A 26,693-nucleotide genomic window follows, 5' to 3' on the forward strand; every position below is an offset into this window, starting at 1 on the left:
ATCAGATATAATCACTGTATATATTTTATTAAATTTCCTTCTGCTGTTCTCTTTATGAATACGAACATTTACATGAAATTTTGCATTTTACATAAATGGGATCACACTGTATGTGTTGTTTAGTAACCCTCATTTCCCCCTCCGCCATGTCAACATCTTGCTATAAGAGACCTACATAATTTTAATGACCTTATTTTATTTAATCTGTCCTACTGATGGACTCTTAAGTTGCTTCCAGCTGTTGCCTCTCATGGGTAATGCTTCAGTGAATATCCTTGTGCCTTCATCTTTTTGTTCTTTGTCATGACCTCTTAGGGTGAATTTCCAGAAGTGAGGTACATATTTGTACAGATTGCAAAGCTTCCCTTAAGAAAGGTCATTTACGTTTATGTTCCCACCAGTAATATCTGATTTGTAAACCAGTTTTATTGAGTCTGAGGAAATGACTCCTTTTCAATCTTTGCCAGTCTGATGGTTTAAATAACATCCCCTTTTCCTTTTTTTGGCATTCTTTTCTCTTTACTTGCCTTTGAATGTATTTTACTTTTTTAGATTGACTTTTCATTTCTGTCTGACTTCATATCGAAGTAATGCACAAGAAGAGATCCAGTTTTCTTTTTCCAAGTAGCATGCCAGTCATCTCAATAGTCATTTATTGACTAATACAGTTTTTCTTCATCAATTTGGATCATTAGAAATAAGTATAAGAGGGGGCACCTGGGTGGCTCAGGTCATGATCCCAGGTTCTGGGATCAAGCCCCGCATCGGACTCTCTCCTTGGCAGAGGAGTCTGCTTCCTCCTCTCTCTCTCTGCCTGCCTCTCTGCCTACTTGTGATTTCTCTCTGTTGAATAAGTAAATAAAATCTTAAAAAAAAAAAAAAGAAGTAAGTATAAGAAAGAAAAATAAGTGTTGGTTGGAAGGTTAACTCTTCTGTTTCTCTGTGGAGTGCACAAGTTTCTCTGGAACAGCTCTGTCCAGAATGATAGCTACTAGCCACATGTAGCTAATGAGCATTTGAAATGTGACTAATTTAAATTGAGATATGCTATAAGTATAAATTATACACTGGATTTTGAAGACATAGTTTTAGAAAAAGGTAAAATATCTCACTAGTACTTTTGTTTTCATGTTAGATTGGTAATTTTGTGGTATATTGAACTAAAATGCATTAAAATGAACTTCACCTGTTTCTTTTAATCTTTAAGATGTAGGTATTAGAAAATTTTTTTCTGCTTTTTTGTGTATTTTTTTGTTTCTGAAAATTTTAAGATAATATGACTCATCTTTCTATTGGAAAGCACTTCGAGAATGAGAATCTGCAAACTACCTGTTTTTATACGGACTGTAAGCTAAGGATGGTTTTTATATTTTTAAAAGTTGTAAAAATACACATGCAAGAAGAATATGTAGCAGAGACTATATGTGGTCTTCAAATCCCTTTGCAGAAAGTTTGTTGCCTCCTGCTTTAAAATAGTCTTTTGAGCTACTCATGTAGCTTCTGAGACATCCATTGACAAAGGAGGCAGTTTATTTTAGAGGAAGTCTATATGTTTGCTAGACCTAGGTAATTCTTAAGTTTGCTTTTCAATGGAGTCAAATGCTTCCCTGCAACCTTTACCCTATTGATAAATTGTGTCCTGTAAAGTAAAATAGAATAAATTACCATTGTGACATCTGTCTCTTCGTACTTTAAAAGATTATTCATTTCTTTTTATGTCATCTCTTTTCAAATATAGATATTTTCACTTCTCTCAGACGTACCTTATGTCTGATGGTTTCCACATCACCATTTTTTTGGTGATGTTTTGTCATGTTTACAATATCCTACTTAAATTTGTTACTAAGAATTTAAAAGAAAACATTTGGTTTGGTATGAGCAGTACAAATTTTAGCAGTTCTGTTAACTCCATGGTTTTTGGTGCCATTCCTATATAACAGCATAATAATATAAACTGTAGAACATGATGCCTTTATTTTATACCTGAGGTTAAGTGTTGGGAGGGGTCAGTGACAGCAAGGCCAAGAGGAGAATCTGGATGTCCCAATTCTGGTCCACAGGCTTGCATCCTTGCAGAGTGGATTGCCTTCCCTGTGATTAGGGGTTAGGAAGAGAAATAATGATTATACTGTTGACTCCTTTTTGTGTTTTGGCTTTCAGCTAGTCTGAAAGTTGACCTGATTGGGGAGTACCTAAAGAGATTTGGTGTTATTCTAAGATTGAAGTAACTTTTAGAATCCATGCCCATTGCTTTGAATGTTGGGACCATCTAAGGAGTTCACTGCAACTGTTCTGTGCCTTCTTAATAATGCCCCCTTGCTCTGTTCTACTTTTCCTTAAATTCCTTAGGTTTTAATACAGGTCCACGCCTTCTTGGGAATGCCCTTCTAGCTGAGTGAACTTTTCTTTAGGTTACCTTAGATTGGCTATTACCTACAGTTTGTTCGGCTGTCCATTTTGGTTTACATGTAAATAAAGAGGAACCACTCCCTATTGAGCCGTTTGGCCTTTTTCTCAGAAAGTATATGCCTAATGAAATACACATTCATTCATCTGGCAGGTTTACCTATACAAATATAGGGTAGAGTTTATAAAACCATGACCATTTCATGGACTGTGCAGAGCTTAAAATCCATGTAGAGAAGCACTGACCAGGCACATCAGTTGTCCCTCTAAGTGTTGTTGGGCCAACACAATGGGAGATAATGGAATCTGGGGCTCTCTCCAGCACAAAGACCACTGGGGTATTTGATCAGGCATTTGAAGATATGCAAAGTCCTGTGGATCAGTTTATCTGTAGGCCACAAGCAGGTGATTGCTCCTTCTGCAGAGCAACACTGAGAACAAGGAAAGGTGGAGGAAGGCTTGGAAGTCGGAATGTGTGTTTTCATAATTTGGTCTCAGACCTCATAACTTATAGTCCTGTGGAGGAAGTAAGAAATTAGTCAACCAGTCAAAAAATAAACACAATTACAAATTGTGATATTTCTGTAAAGGGCAAGTAGAGAGGCAGTAACTCTGAAAAGGGGGCATCATTTTAGAGTGCGGATATGGAGAAAGCTTTTCTAAGAAGATGGCAGTTAGGCAGATCTGAAAATTGAGGAGTTAGCTAGAAAGTTAAGGAAGCAGGTTCCAAGCAGAGGAGTACCATATGGGAATGACTGAGTATGAAAGGGCTTTAGTACCTTTGAATAAATGAAGTGTGGTTGGAATGTTAGGAGAAAATGATGCAAAAGAATGAGACTTGAAACAATAGGATTTATTTTTCTTCCCTAAATTAATTTCATCCCCCATAGAGTGGACATGAAGGCATTTGTGTGGTGTTTGTCTTTGGGGTGGTGGAAGAATGGAGTTGGGTCAAGTAGAAATATCAGTTTAAAATACTTTCAAATAGCTATTGATAAAACTGAAGCAAAGTCTTGCTTTGCGTTTCCTGCATTTAGTTCTTGATGATGAAAAGAAATCCAACTCTAGCCAAACTATTGAGGAAAAGTTTTCCAAGATCATCTTTGCATACTTCTTAGTTCTGGAATAGCAGAGTTGCAATTGTGAGGTTTAGAAAGAGGTTCTTCCAAGTCTTAGGACATGAGCCCAAACCCACATTCATACAGAATAGTAATCAATGTCACTTATGTTTATAATAGCTTGGGTACAGGGGGTGCCTGGGTGGCTCAGTCGGTTAAGCTTCTGCCTTCAGCTCAGATCATGATCCTGGGGTCCTGGGATCCAGCCCCACATCGGGCTCCCTGCTCAGTGGGGAGCCTGCTTCTTCCTCTCCCTCTATGTGCACTCATCGTGCTTGTGCGCACACACACACTCTCTCTCTCTGTCAAATAAATAAATAAATAATTTTTAAAAATAGCTTGGATGCAGGTAATTTAAGATAGTTATTGAAAAAAGATGGTGAGAGAACAGAATAAATGCAGAGGGCTGAGGTCCTGATGCAAGTGATGATGCAGCATTGGGAATATCAATCCATCCAATGTTTGTTCCTTGTCCATCTGTTAAAGAGTCCATTTTTGGCCTTTGGGGGGATCTAGAGAAGCTTACCATTCTTGTTTTTGAGAAGGTTGCAGTTTGCAGTTCTTGGAGGAGACCTGGAAATAACAGATGTGAAATGCTAAGTAATGGTAAAGAGCTTGGGTTCTGGAACTAGACTTGCTGAGCTCCTCCACCTATTGTATGACCTTGGGCTTATTGTTTAACCTTACTGTGCCTTCGTTTCATCATCTGCAGAAGAAGGATCATGATAGTACCTACTTCAGAAGGTCATGATGAGGATTAAAACAAGTACGTAAGTTCATGTGGGGTGATTAAAGCAGTCCCTGCATACAGTAGATATTCTGAATGATACTGTTATTTTTATTAAAATACAGATCAACTTATGCTTAATGACAAGTGAGCAAAAAATATTCTGTGCAGGCAGAAGAGGAACAGATTGCTGTGGGCTATGCAAGACCTTGATCTTCAAAACTGGGCAGGAAAAGAATAGGCAGAAATTGCAGGAGTCTAGAGTTAGGATAATTAAGATGGCTAACCTTTACTAAGGGCTACCATCAGCCAGGCATTGGGATACTGTTTTCTAAATCATATTTATTCTTCCCAACTGCACAAGGTAGATAGACACCTTTAGTATTCCCATTTTTATACAGAAGAAGAAACAGATTTAGAAGAGGGCTATTTGTCCATGGTCATGTATTAAATGGTAGAGCTGGGATTTGAGCCTGAACTGGCTGGACTCAGAATCCAAGGCCCTTAAATATAGCACTCTACTAGTCTCATTTTGGAGTAAGGATGGCCCAGAGGTGGGCAGCGGGCTTAATTAAGGCAGGATTATGTGGTAGCCTGACGGCCAAGCCTACCACCAAGGCCAAGTAAACAGTGATCAAGAAGAAAGGCTCTGGAGCAAGCTGTCTGGGTTGGATTTCTTGTTCCACTACTTACCATATGTGTATCCCTGAGCTGATTATTTTCCCAAATCTCTATTTTTTAATCTATAAAATGGAAACAATATAGTGTCTAATTCTAGTTTGTTAGGATTAAATAAGAAAATGTATAGAGAATACTTTCATAGTACCTAGATATCTTTAAAGCCTTTTTTTTTTTTAAGCAGGGGAGAGGTGATTGAGGTTTTTATACTTGATTTTGTTGTTTTAGCGAGAGTTAGAAAAATTATTTAGGAATTTTCTGTAATCCAGTTTATAAGCAGTAATAAGGACCACAAAGACCTAAGATATTAGCATTGAGATTTTACTAGACCAGAGGCAGTAATAGAACAGTAGTTCTAAACGAGTAGATCATGATGATGGTAGACTTTGATGATAGGGTTGTGCTAAAATTACTTCCACTGAATGGGAGAGTCATGGTACTGTTGAACGTAGGGAAATCAATTGAGAGAAAACAAATTTGATGATGTGACAGTTTGATTAAAGACATGTAGAGTTTGGTGTGTCCTCATATCTGATTTGAGAGGAAATTACTAATAGCCATTGAGATTGTGGTTACGTAGTGTGAAAGAAGAGACAGGAGCTGGAGACCCACAGCTCTTGAGAGTGTCTTTATAGAGGAGAGAGAGAAGAAAATGACAAATAATAAGTAAATGTTGTTAGGAACTAAAAGGAAGAAGAGAACATGTCAGTAGAGATGTGGATGAGTGAAGGACTAGGAGCATATTTGTGACCTGGGAGGCTAAGGAAAGTAGGTTCAAAAAAGTGTATCAGGACCATCAGATATTGTAGGGTTACTGAGAAGGTCTCCATGAAGGGTATGTGCCTGGCTCAGCCAATAGAGTGTGTGACTCTTCATCTTAGGATCATGAATTCAAGCCCCACGTTGGGTGTGGAGATTACTTAAGAAAAAAATAATTTAATTAAAAAATAAATAAAATGTTAAAAAATAAAAAAGAGTGCCATGGAATAGAAATGAGTGTGGCCTTCTTGTCAACTACATGATCACAGGAATTTCTATTGTTATTGTAATTCTCGATGTTAGTATTGTATTGAAGTAGGAAAACCAGAACAAAGAAATCAAGTTTGCACTGAATGAGTATTATTTTATAAATAAAAATAATCCTGCCTGCCCAGCAGAACCAGCCACCATCATTTTTTGTTTCCTTCCAGTCTCTATTCATATATATCCTTTTTTGTGGAGGGTATAATTATAGCAGAAATACAGTTTTCTATCCTCCTTCTTCCCTGCCATGTTACTATATACTTTTCATATTTTTCAAGAGTCCGCCTAACCTGTTGTTACACCTTAATTTACTGGCTTGTTGGTTATTTAGGCTATTATAAATGATGTTCCTTCCTGTTAATATATCCTTGTATGGGTTTTTTTTTTTTCTTTCATAGGATTCTCTTTAGAATAAATTGGCAGGAGCTTAACTAGAGTAAAAAGAAATGAAATTCTTGATGAGTCCAGATTTGATATCACATGGCTTCCCAAAGCAATTTTCTCTATGATGTTTATGCTAATTTGGACATCTGCAGCACCATTTTTGCTTAGTTCCAAGTTAGAGAGATGGTACATTGCAGTGTGGACTTACCTTTTGCCTGTGGATCCGAAATGTAATGGACCCCCACAAAAGCCAGAAACCACATTGGTATGAATCTTCTACTTGAAGCATTTAAACCTTTCCTCTTGGGTCACATCTGTTGAATCTTTGGTGTTCATTGACTTCATCTCCTATCATTCTCTCCCTTACACACTCTGGTCACACTGACTTCTTTGCTATTCCTTGAAGTCTCCTCAGGCCCTTTAGGGCCTTAATACTTCCTTCTGTCTGAAACTCTTTTCCCAGATTTCTGAGTGGACGGCTCATCTCTTCCCTTAAACAGACCTCTCCTCAACTGTTACCTTAACAGAGAGCCCTTTCCTGATCTCCTTATCTAAAATGGCAGTCCCTCTATTCTCTTGCTCTTTGTCCCTCTTACCCTCTTACTCATTTTATTTCTTTTTCGCTCTCGTTTTATTTTTCTTCAAAGTGCCTATGACCTGAAAAACTGACATGTTTCTCTGTTTTCTAGATTGGAATGTAAGTTTTATAAGAATAGAGTGTTTTTATGTTTTGTTCACTGTTCTACGCCTAGTACCTTGCATACCTGCCTCAGTGGCTAGCCCTCAGATATTTGTTAAATGAATAGATTTTATCTTTGCAAATGATGAGTTCACTACTTGCTCAGAGAATAGAAGTCTATCACATTTTAAAGCTGGAAAGTTCCATAAAGATCATCTCATTTTAATATAATCTTTATTTTAAACTGAGATTTGAAGAGGTGAATTGTCTTTTCCTAAAATCATATTGTTTTTATCAGACAGGCTTAGACCTGACTGACCAAGAGTTTGTGCTATTTTATCTGGTGAATTAATTATAAAGGAAGTGATTTTTATTTGTTTGACTAATGTGTATCATTTGTGGGAAAGGAATATTGGTTTAAACTCTAAAATCTGATATATTATGTTGTTATTTACAAGACTGGATTTTATATAAAAATTAACAACTTCAGTTGTGTGACCCATGGGACACTTTCACAGCTTAAAAACAGAAGTGGTCCTTGGCTTTTTCCTAAATTCTTCTGTTCTGTTAGTCACACTGACATAACGGAGGTATTTCCAAGATCTGGTTTAGGATGAGGCTGTGGGTCTGAGATGCCCTTTAGCTGTAGCTATGAGCATGGGATTACATCCCATATAGCTCTTGGGTGATGCCATACCATCATTTCTGGACATGAGTGCACTGCTTTGTAATTGAGTTCTTTGACTACAAGGTTCAGACGTTCTCTTGTACTACCTCAAGTTGGGGATGTGGTAAAAAGTGACAAGGAAAGCCCCAAAAGTAGGAGCTGTGGTAGAAGCAGATATCATGGAGGTATCATGCTAGGGAGTGGCAGGCTGCAGGGATCCAAGCAGTGGGAACTGTGAATTTTTCATCGTAATATTCCACCATTATCGTGACTCAGCTCTTCTCTGCCCGTGTGCTCGTCTCTGACTGTGCTTCCAGTGGGAAAACTATTTTCATATTTCATATTTATTAAATTCCAGAAAGAGGGAATTGATTGGCCCAGTTCATTTTTTAATACCTACCTAGCTGTGACATAGGGCCATCCTAAAGACAGTGGTCGGAGAATTTTTGGCTGCTTGGTAAAGAAACAGCTTATTAGTTCTGCTTCCTTGAACGTGGGACTGTGAATGTGATTACTAGGAGGATAAGGTGGGCATGACAAACTTTTATGAGGATAAGTGTGTTTATCATGACCTCCTTGGAAGACTAGCCTGTGTCCAAAGTTGCTATCACTAGAGCTACAGAAAAATCTCTGCACACCCTGAGCCGCCTTCCCCTCATTCTGTACAAGCATCTGCTCTCGATACTGGAAGTGGTCTGAGCTCTTGTGGTGGGGCGGGGGCCAGGGAAAAGAAAAGAACTGGCATCTCCTGGATAGTCCGTACAGCTGCACTACTGCTGTTGGCAGGGACTTGTGGGACAGAGGTAAGGAGAGCAGCCAGCTGCAGATGTTGGACAGGAGATTGACCACATGGCTCTGAAACCTTATTCAGAAGTTGGTGATGCTGGCAGTGGAGCGGAGGAGGTCATCTCAGCCCACTTGAGCAGCCGGTTTCAGTTCTGGCCGTCCGGGGGTGGAGAGGGAGGACAGGTTTCAGGTGCATTGCCGGGTGAGCAGGAACAGTAACAGGCATGCAGATTTATGCAAGAATAACTCATGCCTTTCGATCTGATGATTCCCATCCACCTTGGGTGAAGGGTGTACTTCTCAGTGGCTGTTTGTTTGGGTGATCATATATTTCTTCTGCGCTGGACGGGCTAGCTTGGCTGCTGGTCCTTGAGACCAAGGTCATGTCATTGTGGAAGGGTATATAATACCAGCGTAGTTTGTGAACCTGGCACAAGCCAGGCCACATGGCTTTCAGATTCACTTTGAGGCAGCCAGCTACAGAGATCCTGTTTGAAGAACAGGAAAGAGGACTCTAAATGGACAAAAATAGGTCATTGTGAAGCTGCATCGGCTGGATTCGTGGCATCTGTTTCTTTTTCCTTCAGCTTATCTAAATCTGGCTCTGGAAAGGAAAGTTTTCACATTTCACATTTTTTTCCCTTGTAGTATAACTTGAATGGAAATAAGTCTGTTGTTTTAGGCCCAGATTCCAAGCTTTTCTACTTTCTGAGTTACATAAACTGATCCAAGTTGGGAAACTCAAGGGTTTTAGCCTGTACCTAACCTTTTGCAGTTTATAAGCTTTTGAGTAGTACTTTGCCTTTTTTTTTTTTTTTTTTTAAAGCAGATCCTGGTTTATAATACTCATGCCTTTTAGTGAATTCTGTATTTTAATTGATTGAAGTTTTCTTTCTCAGAAGGATTTTCTTATAAAAACATGGAAACTGTACTTCAGGCTAGCAGGAGTGGTCTTTTCGTTTTGTTTTGTCCTGTTTTGACTTATTATTGCTTTCAGAAGCTTAGCACACCCTCGGTTTAAACTGTTTTATTAAACACCTACCTCTTCTGCATTGTATTGAAGTTGAACTGTAAGAGCGAGTCTTTGATTTCAGAGCACGTGTTGTTTGAGGGACTGTATAGAAAGGAGTAGGCAGAGGAAGGTGCCGGCAACAGGACAGGGCCTGAGCAGCCACATACATAATGGAGATACCCAGTACTCTGTCAGAGCAATACCTGATGCTATGTCCAGACCGAAGTGCTGGGAGTGGGGGAGATGCTTGTATAGTGTAGAGAAATCAAAACCACCCCTGATGAGAATGTTCTTTGGAAGAGAGTAGCTCTCAGGAACTGAAATGGAAGGTGCAAATTTGACAGGCTGAGGCAGGGTGAGTGTTTTCACAGAGGGTGTAGATTGGGACAGGACTTGCTGACAGGAATTGGATGAACAAGTGAGACCAAGAGAGGATATATCAGTTGAAAAGGTTTGGAATGGGAAAATGAAAGGATCTGGTGAACAATTTTGAAAGCCGAGAACAAAGACTTAGGTTGTCTTTCAAAATAGGATGGATAGCTTTAGTCAAGGCTTTCATCTTGTGAAGGAGAAATGGTGGCACAGAGAAAACCTGTGGCAGCAGCATCAGGAATTCATCAGAGGAGTATTAAAGTGCAGGAAGGAGGAGAAACTAGATTGTCAAAGTTCAAGCACCACTGTACAAGCAGTTTGGACCAAAGCTTCATCTGCATGGAAGTGTCTGTTAGGTTAAAAGTTGTGTGATGCTGAATGAGGGAGATAACAACCAGTAGGGCAAGAGCTGGGTGTTTGTGGACTCAGAGTTGGGCAGTAGTTAGTGTGTGACACTGAGCAAGTCATTTAATCTCTGAACATCAGTTTACTCATCTGTGTTAATACTACTCATTGGGTTATTAAATGGATAATGGGAAATAGGGCACATTCATACCAACACAGTACTTAGGCTTAATAGGTGTTAAGTAATATTAGTGCCCCCCCACCAATGAAAATGTAATGCTCAGTAATAATAAAACTGCCCAACTAGTTTGACCAGTTTCCTCCCACACCCTCAGTCTGAGCTCAGTTTTCATGGTCAGGTGCTTGTTAGAACTGACTGTGACTAGAACTGACAGACTGGCTGATTTCACAAGGACCTCTTTATGTAGGAAATGTGAGGTTACATAAACAGAGCAAGTTTTAAGCCCAAATGCCCCAGGTCACTGCCCTGGATTACAGGACTTTACTAAGAACACAGGAAGTAGATTGCCAGTTTTCAGCTCTGAGGTGGTTCTACCCATCAGACTTGTTTTCTTGTCCATTCCTACCTTCCTCCACCCCCGCCTGCCAAGCCAGAAGTCCACAAAGAAACAGTTACTAGTGCAGTAAAAAAAAACACAAAACAGGCTAGCCCAAAATGTTTGAGCCTCAGCCCTATGTAGTGAATATAGTCAAAGAAATATGTTTAGTTCTGAACCCACAGGAAACGTTCAGGAATCCGTGGATTTGGACAGTATCTGCAGAGCCATTTCTACATATTATCTTAGGCTAATTCCTTCACTTGGAATGGCCTCCATTTTTTTTTTTTTCCACTCAGTCATGCCGTTAAGATCTGCTATCACCTACAGATAGACTTCCTGATTTCTCTATCCATGTCTTCTTCACTGAAAGATCTGTCTTCTTTCTGTGAAGTCCAGTTTCTACAAATACTTAAAAAAAAAAAATTGGGATACTTAATGTGTTCTTCCTAGATTACGGTTCTATATGTACTTACTCTTCATTACTTTCTTGTACTAGCTTACCAATTCCTTAAGAACAAAGGCTTATGTTAGTATTCTTCTGTAGTGCCTAGAGCACATAGTAAGTGTTCAGTAAATTTTGGAAATCACTTATTTTCATGAATAAATAGGGAATGAATTGGGAATCTAGTTCAGAGAACTACGGTGTTCTCCAGGCAGGAGGCAGGAAATTGATGAGGTGCTTCAGCTCTTCCCATCCACTGCCCCCAATCCTATACTCTAACTAATGAACTCTAGTCTCTTTTCCAAGTGAGCCAAACCTTTGACTGACCTTCTGTGCTTGGGCCTGCCCTCTCTCCTGAACTTGGAATCCTCTTTCTTCCTGGAAGACTAATTATTGCCCTGCTCATATATGGCCTTTGTTCTATGGCTTTTGCAGATGTTTGGACACCTTTGCTCTTTGTCATTCACCAGTGTTCTGTAGGACACACCCCCAACACAACACTTTTCATCGTGTCCCTTAGTCATTTATTTATAGGTTGGATTTTTCTGGGACTTAGCTGCTTCATCTTTGTAGCTTCATTGCTTAGCTTCATGCCCTGTCCCTCATAAATATTTTTGGTTCTATTGAATTGAATCCAAAGACAAAGACTCCTGAGGCAAACCAGGTAAGTCCTCTGACACAAGAGCCAAGGTTAGTGAGAATGTTTGGAACAGCCTCTGTGCCAAAAAGTGTTTGAACTCAGGCAGCTCTGGCTGGGGAGGTGCCCTTCAGTTCTGTCTAGGAAGATCACAGGAAATCAGGGAGGCTGGATTCTGTGCAAGGAGAGCGTGCTCTCTCTCTGTCTCTCTGTCTCTCTCTCTCCCTCTCTCTCTCTCTCTCTCTGTGTCCAGACCCTGGATTTTTCCTTCTGGGGAAAATCAGACTTAATCAGAAACTGGCTATGCCTTGGCCAGCTACTGGTCTATGCATGTAGCAGTGGTTTGGGGCATAGCCCTACAAGTCGGAATTGCTTTCCCATTGTAGTTGATACTTGAAACATCTAAATCACTAAGAGCATTAGTTAATTTTAAGAACTATTGGGTCTTTGAAAAATACTCAAATAAATAAATAAATCTTAAAAAAAAAAAAAAAAGCGGGGCGGGGGGGACGCCTGGGTGGCTCAGTGGGTTAAAGCCTCTGCCTTCGGCTCAGGTCATGATCCCGGGGTCCTGGGATCGAGTCCCGCATCGGGCTCTCTGCTCGGCGGGGAGCCTGCTTCCTCCTCTCTCTCTGCCTGACTCTCTGCCTCCTTGTGATTTCTATCTGTCAAATAAATAAATAAATCTTAAAAAAAAAAAAAAAAAAAGAAAGAAAAGAAAAATACTAAATGGGGGCCCTGGGTGGCTTTGTCATTAAGCATCTGCCTTTGGCTCAGATTATGATCCCAGAGTCCTGGGATCAAGCCTCACATCAGGCTCGCTGCTCAGTGAGTGCTGAGAGAGAACTGCTTCTCTCTCTCCCACTCCCCCTGCTTGTGTTCCCTCTCTCACTGTGTCTCTCTCTGTCAAATAAATAAATAAAGCTTTTTTGAAAAATACCAAACAGTCCTTGAGAGAAGGGGAGAATATATTACTCTCTTCCCCAGAAAGACCTTGTGGGTTTTTTCCCAACAAATTTTTATTTTCAAATATTTAAAATCTATAGAAATACATATCAAAATCATGATGATATACTACCTCACACCTGTCAGAATGGCTAAAATTAACAACACCGGAAACAACAGATGTTAGTGAGGATGCAGAGAAAGGGGAGCCCTCTTACACTATTGATGGGAATGCAAGCTGATAAGGCCACTCTGGGAAACAGTATGGAGGTTCCTCAAAAAGTTAAAAAGAGAACTACCCTATGACCCAGTAGTTGCACTGTTAGGTATTCACCCAAAGGATTAAAAAATACAAATTTGAAAGGGTACATACACCTTTTCATGTGTTTATAGTAGCATTATCTACAATAGCCAAACTATGGGAAGAGCCCAAATGTCCATCGACTGATGAATGGATAAAGATGTGGCAGATGTACCAATGGAATGTTACTCAGCCATAAAAAAGAACGAACTCTTGACATTTGTGATAATATGGGTGAAGCTAGAGTACATTATGCTAGACAAAATAAGTCAATCAGACAAAGGCAAATGCCATGTGACTTTACTCGTATGAGGAATATAACAAACATAACAGGCAAACATATGGGAAGGAAAAAAAAAAGAGGGAAGCAAACCATAAAAGACACTTAAACAGTAGAGAAAAAACTGAGGGTTGATGGAGGGGAGGAGGATGGATGGATGGGCTTAAAGGCTGATGGGCAGTAAGGAGCACACTTGTTTGATGAGCACTAAGTGTTATATGTAAGTGATGAATCACTCAATTCTACTCCTGAAACCTATATTACACTACATGTTGACTGGGATTTAAACAAAAATTGAAACAATTCAAACCTACAAAAAATCTAAATAAGTCAAGCAGAGAAAGACAACTATCATATGATCTCCCTGATATGAGGAAGTGGTGATGCAACATGGAGGCTTAAGTGGGTAGAAGAATAAATGAAACAAGATGGGATTGGGAGGGAGACAAACCATAAGTGACTCTTAATCTCACAAAACAAACTGAGGGTTGCCGGGGGGAGGGGGTTGGGGAGAAGGGGGTGGGATTATGGACATTGGGGAGGGTATGTGATTTGGTGAGTGCTGTGAAGTGTGTAAACCTGGTGATTCACAGACCTGGGGATAAAAATATATGTATATAAAAAATATATGTTTATAAAAAATAAAAAAAAAAAAAAGAAAAAAAAAAAATCTATCAGAATAAATGCAACAAACACCTGTATAACCTTTTTCTAGATTCACCAGTTGTCAGCATTTTGCCACATTCTCTTTTCTTTTTCCTGTGTGTGTGTGTGTGTGTATGTGTGTGAGTGTGTGATTATCATTTGCAAGTAAGTTGTAGAAGTAAGGACTCTTCACTCCTAAGTGCTTCTGGATGTCTCCTATGAACAAGAAATATCCAGATTGTTCTAGCAAAATCCTTTAGAGCTGTTTTTTAAAAATATTTTATTTATTTGACAGACAGAGATCACAAGTAGGCAGAGAGGCAGGCAGAGAGAGAGAGGGAAGCAGGCTCCCTGCTGAGCAGAGAGCCCGATGCGGGGCTCGATCCCAGGACTCTGGGATCATGACCTGAGCCGAAGGCAGAGACTTTAACCCACTGAGCCACCCAGGTGCCCCTATTTGTTTGTTTGTTTTATTTCAAGATCTAAACAGGTAGCCTTAACATCCCAATATAGTCTTTTTTTTTTTTTTTTAGATTTTATTTATTTATTTGACAGCCAGAGAGAAAGAGCGATCGTAAGTAGAGAAGCAGGCAGAGAGAGAAAGGGTGAAGCAGGCCCCCCCCACTGAGCAGAGAGCCCAGTGTGGGGCTTGATCCCAGGACCCTGGGATCATGACCCAAGCCAAAGGCAGAGGCTTAACCCACTGAGTCACCCAGGTGTCCCCAGCACAATAGAGTCTTACACTTAGTTATCATATCTCTATACTGTCCTTTAATTTAGACAGTTTCCTAGGCTTTTTATCTTTTGTATCATTTGATAGGTGTATTTCAGAGGTTTTATAGAATATCACTTAATTTGGAATTATCTGATTGTTTCCTCATAATGAGATTCAGGTAAAACACTGTTAGCAGGAATAGTATGCAGATGATCTGTTGCACTGAGAACGACATAGTACAGGAGGCACATTAAGTCAATTTACCCCATGGTTGGTGATGTTAAGTGTGATCATTTGGTTAAACTGCTGTCTGCCAGATTTCTCCATTTTAAAAATGCCTCTTTCTCCCTTTTTAAATACTGACTACTCTATGAAGTGATACTTTATTAAGAGTATATTAAATATCTTGTATCCCCTTCCCAAATTCACCCAATGGTTTTAGAATTCATTGATGACTCTTGCTTCAATCAATTATTACTGTGATGATGATATTCATTTTATTAAAATCTTATTTAATTTAGTGAGATACCTGCTTCTTTGCTCCCTCAAGTGCCTTTTTCTAAATAGATAACTTATGGGGTGCCTAGGTGGCTCAGTTGGTTGAGTATCCGATTCTTGGTTTAAGCTCAGTGGGATTGAGCCTTATGTCTGTTTCAGATTTCCTCTCTTTCCCTCCTCTTACTTTCTCTCTCAAGTAACAAATAAATACAATCTTTAAAAAATAAATACATAACTTAGACATATATTGAAAGACAGTAAGCATCTTTACTAAATATAACATTTTGATTGACTAACAAAACTAAATCTAAACTTCTCCTGATGATTTTGAAATTCATCATTTCAGTTCTTCTTAATATATGTCTGTGGACTTTAGAGCAAATATATCTACATAGACCTTAAATTGTAGTACTAAAGCATAGGTGACCACTTTCTGCTACTTAAAACACTGTGAAATGATCACAGTCACAAAAGTAACCATAAATAATAAACAAGCCAGTCCTCATTTGCTAATGATAATGATATTCTTGTCTCATCATTTTTAGGCAAGACAGTATAAGTGAATGGATGAAGAATGAGGGCTCTGTAAGCAGACCTGGGTTTTAGTCTGAGGTGTCCCTTAACCCTGGAGTTTCAGTTTCCTCATCTGTAAAATGGGAATAACAACTGTATTTGCCTCATAGAATTACTGTGAGGACGAAAAGAGATTGCAGATGTAAAGTATTTATTATTAGCAAAGTGCCTGGCACACTGTAAGCACTTTGTAACTTGTGCTTGTGGTGGTGAAGTTGGTGGTGATGGTTACTTGTACTAGGGATCAAGTATAAAAAAAATCTAACATGAAAAATTATGTATTTAAGAGCTCAGGAAGCGTTGTTTGTGACAGGTAGCCAAGAACATTTTGGAGGTTGTTATATTTAATGTGTTCTCAGGTATAAAGAGGAAAAAATTTTTTAATTAAATTTACCCTGTAAAAACCTGGCCAAATAAAATGGAATTATCCCAATTAAGTCCCCCCAACCCCACAACTTCATGTTCCTCTTTACCCCAGAGAAGTGTGGTCAGCCCAGGCTTGTCTAAAAGTCCTTCCCCCACCCCCCAACCTATGTGGCACCAGTGGGAAAGCAAACAGTTTCCTGCCATCCATTCTGCCCAACCCAGAGTCGTGATGGTGATAGTGTTAGAGTTCCTGTAGCTTCCCCCAGAGCTCATAGTTCCACCCACAGATTGGTTCTGAGCTGAGGGCCTCCCATAACTCACCACATCTCTGAAACCCTCTCAGACTCCTTAGGTATGTGGGAAACAAAGTCACCATTTGTGAAACCTGAGTTTTATGATCCTGTTGTCTCTTAGTGGCTCAGAGGGCAAGGGAGAACAGAATGAGCTGATAATTTTTTGGTCAAGCTTTTTTATATGCCTTTGATACTAACAGAAGAACCTGCCCTCATAGTGACAGTTTGAGGAGCTCTATTTGTAAGTATGATAGGCTTCTATTTTTTTTTTTTTTTGGAAGATAAATTTATTTATTTGAGAGAGAGAAAGCCCATGCAAGAGTAGGGGGGAAGGGTAGAGTCCCAAGAAGACTTCCCACTAAGTGTGGAGTCCAGCACAGGGCTCAATACCACCACCCTGAGATCATAACCTGAGCTAAAATCAAGAGTCAGATGTTCAGCTGACTGAGCCACCCAGGTACCTCAATAATAGGCATTTATTTAAAGAATGTATTAGAATCATCAAATAATATCACATCTGATCATTCTCTTTCCTGGTGGAGATGGCTAGATATATATGAAAAAAAAATTCAGTCACTTTATTATTTGTTTACCATAGTATTCAGTCTATTATTTAAATAAATTTAAGGTTTACCTTTAGTATCTAGATTACTGCTCTTTATTCACCAAACACTTGAAAATGCACATAGAAAATACATATCCTTAATTCGAACTCCAATTTTTGTGAGACTGTATGTAAAACTCCATTTGACATATCACACAAATAACTGAAAATGCAGAAAGAAAAATTGACACTTGCACAATATTTAGTTTACAAAGCACCTTTACATGTGTTATTTTATAACCCACCCCTCTGTAAGTTAATCAAGACAAATTCTTTTTTCATTTCACAGAGAAAAGAGACAAGACTCAGAAACTTTAAGTTAATATTCAAATTCATGGTTCCACCACTTGTTGGGTTACCTTGAGTAAGTTGCCTGATCACTCTATGTGATTTCTTTAACTGTGAAACAACTAAACATAGTGCCTACTTTACAGGGTGTGAATGGAAACACTTAGAATGGTGCCTGGGACACAGTAAATAGATGCTCAGAAAATGTTAGCTATTGTTACACATAGCTAGATGTTAGACATAACTAAATGTTAGAACTTGGATCCAAATCTAGACCTTCTGACTCCTAGTCCAGAACTCTTTTCAAAAGTACCATGTGGAATTTGCCTTTTAGTAAATAATTAATTTAAATTTTCATCTCACATTGACCTTGTTATTCTAGAAGGACTCTTTTTTTTTTTTTAAGATTTTATTTATTCATCTGATAGAGATCACAAGTAGGCAGAGAGGCAGGCAGAGAGAGAGAGAGGAGGAAGCAGGCTCTCCACGGAGCAGACAGCCCGATGCGGGGCTCGATTCCAGGACCCTGGGATCATGACCTGAGCCGAAGGCAGAGGCTTTAACCCACTGAGCCACCCAGGCGCCCCAAGAAGGACTCTTTTTATACTTTAATTTGACCTTAAATTTCTGAAGATCAAAAGGGAAATATATTTGAAAGATTCTTCCTTTGGGTTTGGTTGATCTTGAGGCGTCAGAAGGTGTTTTTAGTAGGTGAAGATACAACAAAGTTGTTCCATTTATAATGATTTTGGGTGTTTCTGGTGAATTTTGTTTTGGTTGGAAGGCCTGAGGTGTGAAGTAGGTTTGAAGGAAATTGTTGACGTGGAGTCACACACCCCTTATCTGTAATGCTAGGAGAATATTGTCATTACTGAGAGTGGCAGCTTACTGATCAGGGAGTAGAAATGATTTATTATAAAAGATTATTTGTTGTAAAAGAGTTATCCTGAAGGAATTGGTAAGGTATTATGGGCCATTCCTTAAAAGGAGAAGTTGTTGTTTATGGATATTTTTCTTGATAATAGTATTGGTAGCAAGCTTTTACTTCTGACTCCCCATTGTTTTTACTCTGTATACTGCTCATGTTAACATTTATGGCTGTGAGAGAGGCCCGATTGAAGATCTACATGTCTTTGTGGTAGCTACTCAGCTCCTGTGGGGAGATACTCTCCTCTTCTGATACACAGGTTGAGCTCAGTGCAGGAATTGACGTGGAAGGTATCAGAGGGTAGGCAACAATGTGCCGGAAAAATGTAGTCAGTCTGGTGGCCTTCTGGTGGCAAGGAGCTAGAGATATCACCAGCTCAGTGAGCATGCCTCATTCCCAGGCAGTTTTGTTTGTTTGTTTGTTTGTTTGTTTGTTTTTTAAGTAGGCTCCATGGCCAGCATGGAGCTCAGCCCGGGACCTGAACTCATGACCCTGAGATCAAGACACAAGACCAGATTGAGTCGGATGCTCAACCAACTGAGCAACCCAGACTTCCCATCCCAGGCTTTTTTGATGGATCTGTGCATAATGTACACAGATGGGATCCTCTTCAAGAACAAGATATTCAGTGTGCCTTTAGGACCTTTGTGGGCCATCTGTACCAGGGTTTAACAGGGTGAGGCAGGAGGTTTGAGAGGACATGCTGAGACCCCCTCTTTATGATTTACATGTTTTAACTCACTCATCTCTAATATTCACTTTGGCAAGTGGAATTAATGTTCTCACATTAAATGAAAACACTGAATTTTTAATAGATTCCTTGGGACTTGGTGATTGTTTGATACTATTTCCAGTAAAATGAAGATATGAAGAAATGATATTTTTTCTAGTTTTGCTGTTAGGTTTTATTTTTCTTGCCTAGCCACCTGCTGAATCTTTTGACCCATCGAGCCTAGGAACAGAGCCCAGAAAACAGCTCTGGGCACCCCCCGCCCATGTAGGCAACCTCCCTGTTGTGTCTACATACTCACTTCTGTGGGCTTGGTGTTGTCCCTGTACATTGACTTCTGCCTTTTGGATTGGCCACTCTTGGTGTGTCAGGTAGTGGTTGATCTTTTTCCTACTGTGTTTGTTTAGATGGTAGGTTTAACCTTCTTCTTCTATATTTGCTTGGGTGCTGTGTGTAGTAGACAAGGAATTGAGAAAAAGGGTTTTTTAAAAGTACCCATTATTCATTATCTACTGCTCCTGTCATTATGTGCTGCCCAGGACTCCCAAGAGCATTGCTTCTAGGCCAGTTGATTAACGTCTTTGTTTGATGTGTGAGAATCCTCTGAATATGGAGGCTCTTATTCTCCACCATTTACACATTTCTGGCATGCAGCATACCAGGATAGAACCATATTTATTGGTGGTTTTTTTGAGGTCAGTAGTAGGACTGGGAATGGAGGTGACAGCTGAGAGACTGAGCAAAGCTAGAGGGGTTGCAGAGGAGTTGAATAGTTGAGTAGTGAAACTTAGACTAGCTTATGATGGGCCTTTGCCCAGCTGCCATACATGAATCCTGGTATGGCAGCAGAAGCCAGAATTAGTCCCTTGAATATCTGTTGACTTGACATTCTCTCAAGTCAAAGTCCTTGCTTCTCTGTGCTTCTAAGGCACTTTGTCTCCATGTATCTGATTCAGCTTTGTAGCAAATAGTCAATTCTTTAAATGTCTATTTAGTAGGAAGTACTCGCCTCCATCTCCATTTTCTCATAATCCATAGAGTGTGTCCCACTTGTAACAGTTGCTCAGTAAATCTTACTGAATCAAAGTGAGCAAAGTTGCTGTCTCTCTGTAAATTCTACAGCTAGTATCCAGGTTTATCAGTTGTATACTCTTCCATGAGTTAGGAGAGTATCCTTGGAGAAAGCAAGCATCATTATCAGAAGTAACATAATCTGGGACGCCTGGGTGGCTCAGTTGGTTAAGCAGCTGCCTTTGGCTCGGGTCATGATCCCAGCGTCCTAGGATTGAGTCCCACATCGGGCTCCTTGCTCAGTGGGGAGCCTGCTTCTCCCTCTGCCTCTGCCTGCCATTCTGTTTGCCTGTGCTTGCTCTCTCCCCCTCTCTCTCTCTGATAAATAAATAAAATTAAAAAAAAAAAAAAGAAGTAACATAATCTATTTTTTGTCTCTATAGATTTGCCTGTTCTTGGCATATTTGTGCCTGGCTTCTTTCACTTAGCGTAATATTTTCAAGGTGCATCCAAGTTGTAGCATGTGTCAAGCCTAAAGCTTAATAGAGTTTGGGGGACAGATGATGCTGGTTTTTTGGCGGGTGATTGTGGCTCAGGCCAATGATGAATCTGCCTGCTCTCATGATGACCAGATTTATAGGCATGCCATGGAGATATTGTGGGTTCAATTCTATACCACCCAAATAAAGCAAATATTTCAATAAAGTGAATCAAATCAATTTTTTAGTTTCCCAGTGCATATAAAAGTTATGTTTACTGGGGCACCTGGGTGGCTCAGTGGGTTAAGACTCTGCCTTCAACTCAGGTCATAATCTTAGGGTCCAGGGATCAAGCCCCGCATCGGGCTCTCTGCTCAACAGGGAGCCTGCTTCCCCCTAGGTCTCTGCCTGCCGCTCTGCCTACTTGTGATATCTCTCTCTCTCTGTTAAATAAATAAATGAAATCTTTTTTTAAAAAGTTATGTTTATACTGTATTGTAGTCTATTAAGTGTGCAATTGCATTATATCTAAAAAACTGTACATTAATTAAAAATTATTTTATTGCTAAAATGCACTAACCATTATCTGAGCTTTTGGTGAGTTGTAATCTTTTTGTTGGTGGAGAATCTTGTCTCAGTGTTCATGGCTGCTGACAGATCAGGGTGGGGATTGCTAAAGTTTGGGATGGATGTGGTAATTTCTTAAAGTAAGACAACAATTAACTTTGCCACATTGATTGACTTCTTTCACAAATGATTTCTTTATACCATATGATGCTGTTTGATAGCATTTTACCCACAGTAGAACTTCTTTCAAAATTGGGGTCAATCCTTTCAAACTCTGCCTCTGCTTTATCAGCCAAGTTTATGTAATATTCTAAATCTTTTGTTATTTCAACAGTCTTCATAGCATCTTCATTGGAAATAGATTGCCTCTCAAGAAACCATTTCTTTGCTCATCTGTGAGAAACAATGCCTCATCTGTTAAAGTTTTGTCATTAAAACTGGCTGAGATTGCAGCCATTCAGTTACATCTCCATTTAAAATATACTTATTCTAGTTCCCTTGCTATTTCTACCACATCTGCACTTAAGTCTTGACCCCCTCAAAGTCATCCTTAAGTTGGAATCAACTTCTTCCAAACTCCTGTCATGGTGATATTTTGACCTTTTCCCATGATCATGATTGTTCTTAATGACATCTAGAATGGTAGATCTTTATCAAAAGATTTTCAGTTTACTTTGCCCAGATCCATCAGAGGAATCTCTGGTAGCTATTGTCTTATGAAATGTATTTCTTAAATAAGCCTAGTTGTTTCAGTTAGAGGTACCTGTGACTCTTGATCTTGGGGTGTGAGATCTCTACTAAAATAAGTAAATAAACTTTAAAAAATAATAGTAAAACCTGAAGGTTGAAATGGCTCCTTGATCCATGGGCTGCAGAATGGACATTGTGTTAGCAGCCATGAAAACAACATTCATTTCATTGTACATCTCCATCTGAGCTTTTGGGTGACCTAGTACATTGTAATGAGCAATAATATTTTGAAAGGAATCTATTTTCCTGAGCAGTAGGTCAATAGTGGACCTAAAATCATCAATAAACTATCTTGTAAACAGATGTGCTATCATCTAGGCTTTATTGTTCCATTTATAGTACACAAAGTAAATCTATCATAATTCTTAAGGACTATGGATTTTCAGAATGGTCAGTGAGCATTGGCTTCAACATAAAGTCACCAGCTGTATTAATGCCTAATAAGAGAGTGAACCTGCCCTTAGAAGCTTTGAAGGTGGCATTGACTTCTCCTCTCCTCTTTAGCTGTTAAAGTCCTAGATGGCATCTTCTTCCAATAGAAAGCTGTTTCATCTACATTGAAAAAGCTGCTGTTTATGCAAGCACCTTCATTAATTACCTTAAGAAGATCTTCTGGATATCCTGCTACAGCTTTTATATCAGCACTTGCTGCTTTACTTTGCACTTTTATGTCACAGAGATGGCTTCTTTCTTTAAATTTCATGAATCAGCTTCTGCTAGCTTCCCGCTTTTCTTCTTCAGCTTCCTCACTTCTCTTCATTCCTTCATAGAATTGCAGAGAGTCAAGGCCTTGCTCTGGGTTAAGCTTTGGTTGAAGGGAATTTTGTGGCTGGTTTGATCTATCTAGACCACTAGAACTTTTTTCATATCAGCCATAAGCTGTTTTGCTTTCTTATCACTCATGTGTTCACTGGAGTAGCACTTTTAATTTCCTTCAAGAACTTTTCCTTTACATTTGCAACTTGAGTAACTGGCTCAAGAGGCCTTGCCTTCAGCCTCTCTCAGCTTTCAGCATGTCTTCTGCACTATGCTTGATCATTTCTAGCTGTTGATTTCAAGTGAGAAACGTGACTCTTCCTTGAAGAGTTAGAGGCCATTGTCGGGTTATTAATTGGCCTATTTTCAATATGGTATGTCTCAGGAAATAGGGAGGCCATGGAGAGGGAGAGAGACAGTGGAATAGCTGGTCACTGGAACAGTCAGAACACACACAGTATCTATGAAGTTCACTTTCTTATGTGGGCCTGGTTCATGGCTCCCCAGGACAATCACAATAGTAATCTCAAAAAGCCCTGTTCACAGATCACCATGACTAATATAATAATCATGATGAAAAAGTTTGAAATACTGTGAGAATTGCCAAAATGTGACAGAGTGACACACAGTAAAAAAATGCTGTTGGAAAAATGGTTCTAGGGGCGCCTGGGTGGCTCAGTGGGTTAAAGCCTCTGCCTTCGGCTCAGGTCATGATCCCAGGGTCCTGGGATCAAGCCCCACGTCGGGCTCTCTGCTCAGTGGGGAGCCTGCTTCCTCCTCTCTCTCTCTGCCTGCCTCTCTGCCTACTTGTAATCTCTGCCTGTCAAATGAATAAACAAAATCTTTTAAAAAAAAAAAAATGGTTCCAAAAGATTTACCTGATGTAGGGTTGCCACAGGCTTTCAATTTGTTTTAAAAAAAAAAAAAATGCTGTATCTGCAAAGCATAATAACGTGAAGGACAATAAAATGAGGTATGTTTGTATTTCATGGAAATTCCATAGAGGAGCTCTGAACTTGCTCCCCTGAGTACTTATGAGAATTAAGCAAGATAATGTCTACGAGTACCCAACCCAATGCTTAGCATACAAAAGTCTCAGTGACTATTACTTCCTTGTGTCCCATTTCAAGTTTTTGGATTTTAGTAAGAACTTGCCAAAGTGAAATAGCGGGTGAATTTTTATTTGGTACTTTGAATTTAACGTACTGATTTCTCTCTCTATCCTTTTGTTTTTGTTCTCCCAAGGCTATGCCTTTCTGCTGTTCCAGGAGGAGAGCTCAGTGCAAGCCTTGATAGATGCCTGCCTGGAAGAAGACGGGAAGCTGTACCTGTGCGTGTCCAGCCCCACCATCAAGGATAAACCGGTAAGCGATACGCAGCCAGCGGATGCTTTGCGAGAGCACGTATGCATTTGGAATAACTGATCACATCCTCTCTGTAATGGGAATGCTGGTAACTAGGATCCTCTTACCCAGGGTGACCTTGCTATGCAGTAGAGCTGGACTCTTGTGGATGGGAAACTAATAACAAATTACTCAGTATTTCGTTTTATCCCTTTGGGACTGCGTGTAAACAAATATGTCCTTGTCTTTCACTTTACAGCTCTTTTAAGCTAATTCCTATTCAGTAACTCTGAATTGAAGTAAACAATGCTCTTAGTGGTTTTGGCAACTGGTTTCTGTCATTATTTCAGATCAAGGACAGGAATAATTTATTATTATTTTTTTAAGAAAGATCGTAATCGGCAGCGTTTATGATCCCGTGAATGCAAGGCATTGTGCTAGATGGTACCCACAATGGACTAGCTAGAGCCTTCTGGGCCAGGAGCTTACACTCTCAAATGGATAGCTTCGAACAGGGCAGGAGAAGGCAAGGGCAGAGAACATGGACCCAAAACCATAAATAAATGTATGTGTATACAGAGTTTGTAGTTTCTGAACCAAGGAGTATGAGTAAGTCATAGGGTAAGAGAAGAAGACTGCTTCCTTTCTCCTGACAGAGGGGTTATCAGTGGAGAAGGGCAAGACTATATTCAGAATAACAACAAAAAAAGTAATTGGTTAACATGGTAGAAGTAGGATGGAGGGAAATTGGGAGGGAATGAATTCGTGCATCAAGAACCGGTGCTAGGAGTGGGAAATAGGGTTAAAAATAGTGATACAGACTAAGGGACCAAAGCAGGTATCTCTCACAGGACCTGCAGCACATCCTGTCAGACTGATACCAGCCATGTGTGGCTTGCTTAGCAGTTAGATTTATTCTCAGAAATGTGCATGGGGAAAGAGTTGGGGTCAGAAGTAGAAATCTTGACTCCAGCTCATTTAAATTATCTGCTTGGCTCAGAATAAGTCACCTAATACTTGTAGAATCTTGGTTTCATTATCTATAAAATGGCAGGAATATGATGTCTCTCTGGGATGTTGAACAGCTCAGGTAAGAGAAAAATGAATGTGAAAGTATTTGGGACTTGTACAAGTATAATTGGATGATGCTACTAGTGCCAAATAGTGCTTTAGTTAGGAGAGCAAGTTGAGAGTTTATGTACATGGTAAGGTCTGCTGGAAGGAATGGTGACCTCTAGAACAGGGTTTACAGTTGGTTGCGAAAGAATGGCTGGGACTTGTCCACCTATAAGGGGGAGACTGCAGCATGGAAAGCAGAAGGAGTCACTAAAGAATGGGGATATTGAGTCATAGAATAATCGATGCAGAAAAAGCAGGATTTAAGCAAGTGTGACCATGCCCCTATATTTTTCAAATTCTGGAGTCATTACCAAATTTTTATAGCAGTTAACCAACATGGATAAGGTCAGGAAAAAGAGTAAGGAACCTTTGTCAACTTTAGTCTGAATTTAAACCATATGGAGTATCTGTGCTTTGTGGCTAGGATGGGAGTATGCTAGTATGCAGTGCTTCATCTGAGTAAATAATGAGAACGCTGAGGTAACTTCTCTAAATCTCTTTGGAATAGCATGTGATTAGAGAGACTAATCCCAATCTGGTGGGGTCAGATGTCTGAAAAGTAAATGGTCAACCTCTGGAGAGTCTCTGTTACTGTAGGAGAGGATTTGAAATATACTTATACATAAAAAAGGCAGAGGGGTAGAGGTATGCATAGAGATAGTTACGCCCAAAGTAGATTAAGAAGCTGTTGAATTATCAGAGAAAGACAATTATATGATCTCTCTGATATTAGGAATTTGAGAGGCAGGGCGGGGGCGGGGGGTGGTGGGATGGTGAGAAGGGAGGGAATAAATGAAACAAGATGGGACCAGGGAGGGAGAAAAACCATAAGAGCCTCTAAATCTCAGGAAACAAACTGAGGGTTGCAGGTGTGGGGTGGGGTGGGGAAGGATAGGGTGGCTGGGTTATGGACATTGGGAGGGTGTGTGCTATGGTGAGTGCTGTGAGTTGTGTAAGACTGATGATTCAAAGACCTGTACCCCTGAAGCAAATAATACATTATATGTTAATTTTAAAAAAAGAAGAAGAAGCAGCTGTTGAATTGAGGAGAGGAGAATGGAGATGAGCAGATGGGCTTGTGAACCTTGGAAGGGTCATGTTCCTGGCTCTGTGGGAGAAGGAGGGTATTATGCCTTGTCAGGGCAAGGCTTCACCAGGACTGGTGGGAAGGGAATGAGCAGTGGCAGTTGCAGATGGCTGTGGTATGTTGATTGTTTTCCCTCCAAATACGTGTATTACCCTGGGCTTGAAGGACTTTTGAAAATAATTAGTGTAATTATCTGTTTTGGAAATGTTTATGGGCAACTAACTTTCACTGTGTTTCTACAAATTTCTGCCTTATTGCAGTTTTCATTTTCTGAACTCAAGTGAAGAGGTTTTATTGGAGCTTGGTGAATTTTGAATGGTGGCTGCTGATCACGTATTTCTTTAACCCAGGCATACTCAAAATTTCCAGCAAAAACAATTTAAATATAATGTAGGATGGGAAACAGGAAAGTCCCCCAATACCTGTAATTCTAATGAACTGGATCCCATTTTGGGTTCCAGCTCTTTTGGCTCCATTTTTGAAACCTTCTCTTTCTTGGCTTCAGTTCATATCTATCATTCCCAAACTCATTTGGCCACACTTCCCCACCCAAGTTTCGGTACATTCCACCTCATTTTG

The 26,693-nt window shown here is 39.8% G+C and overlaps 1 protein-coding gene across 9 annotated transcripts in view; it reads left to right on the forward strand.

Moving 5' to 3' along the window:
- The window catches only part of CPEB3 (cytoplasmic polyadenylation element binding protein 3), a 197,595-nt gene that overhangs the window by 124,302 nt on the left and 46,600 nt on the right, over window positions 1-26,693 (forward strand). For all 9 annotated transcript variants that reach the window (XM_059169456.1, XM_059169454.1, XM_059169460.1 and 6 more), the window contains one exon: window positions 23,811-23,929. In XM_059169456.1, coding sequence (XP_059025439.1) covers window positions 23,811-23,929 — 119 coding nt within the window. The remainder of the gene's footprint in view (window positions 1-23,810; window positions 23,930-26,693) is intronic.

The sequence above is a fragment of the Mustela lutreola genome, chromosome 4, assembly GCF_030435805.1.
Source record: "Mustela lutreola isolate mMusLut2 chromosome 4, mMusLut2.pri, whole genome shotgun sequence".
Taxonomy (NCBI): domain Eukaryota; kingdom Metazoa; phylum Chordata; class Mammalia; order Carnivora; family Mustelidae; genus Mustela; species Mustela lutreola.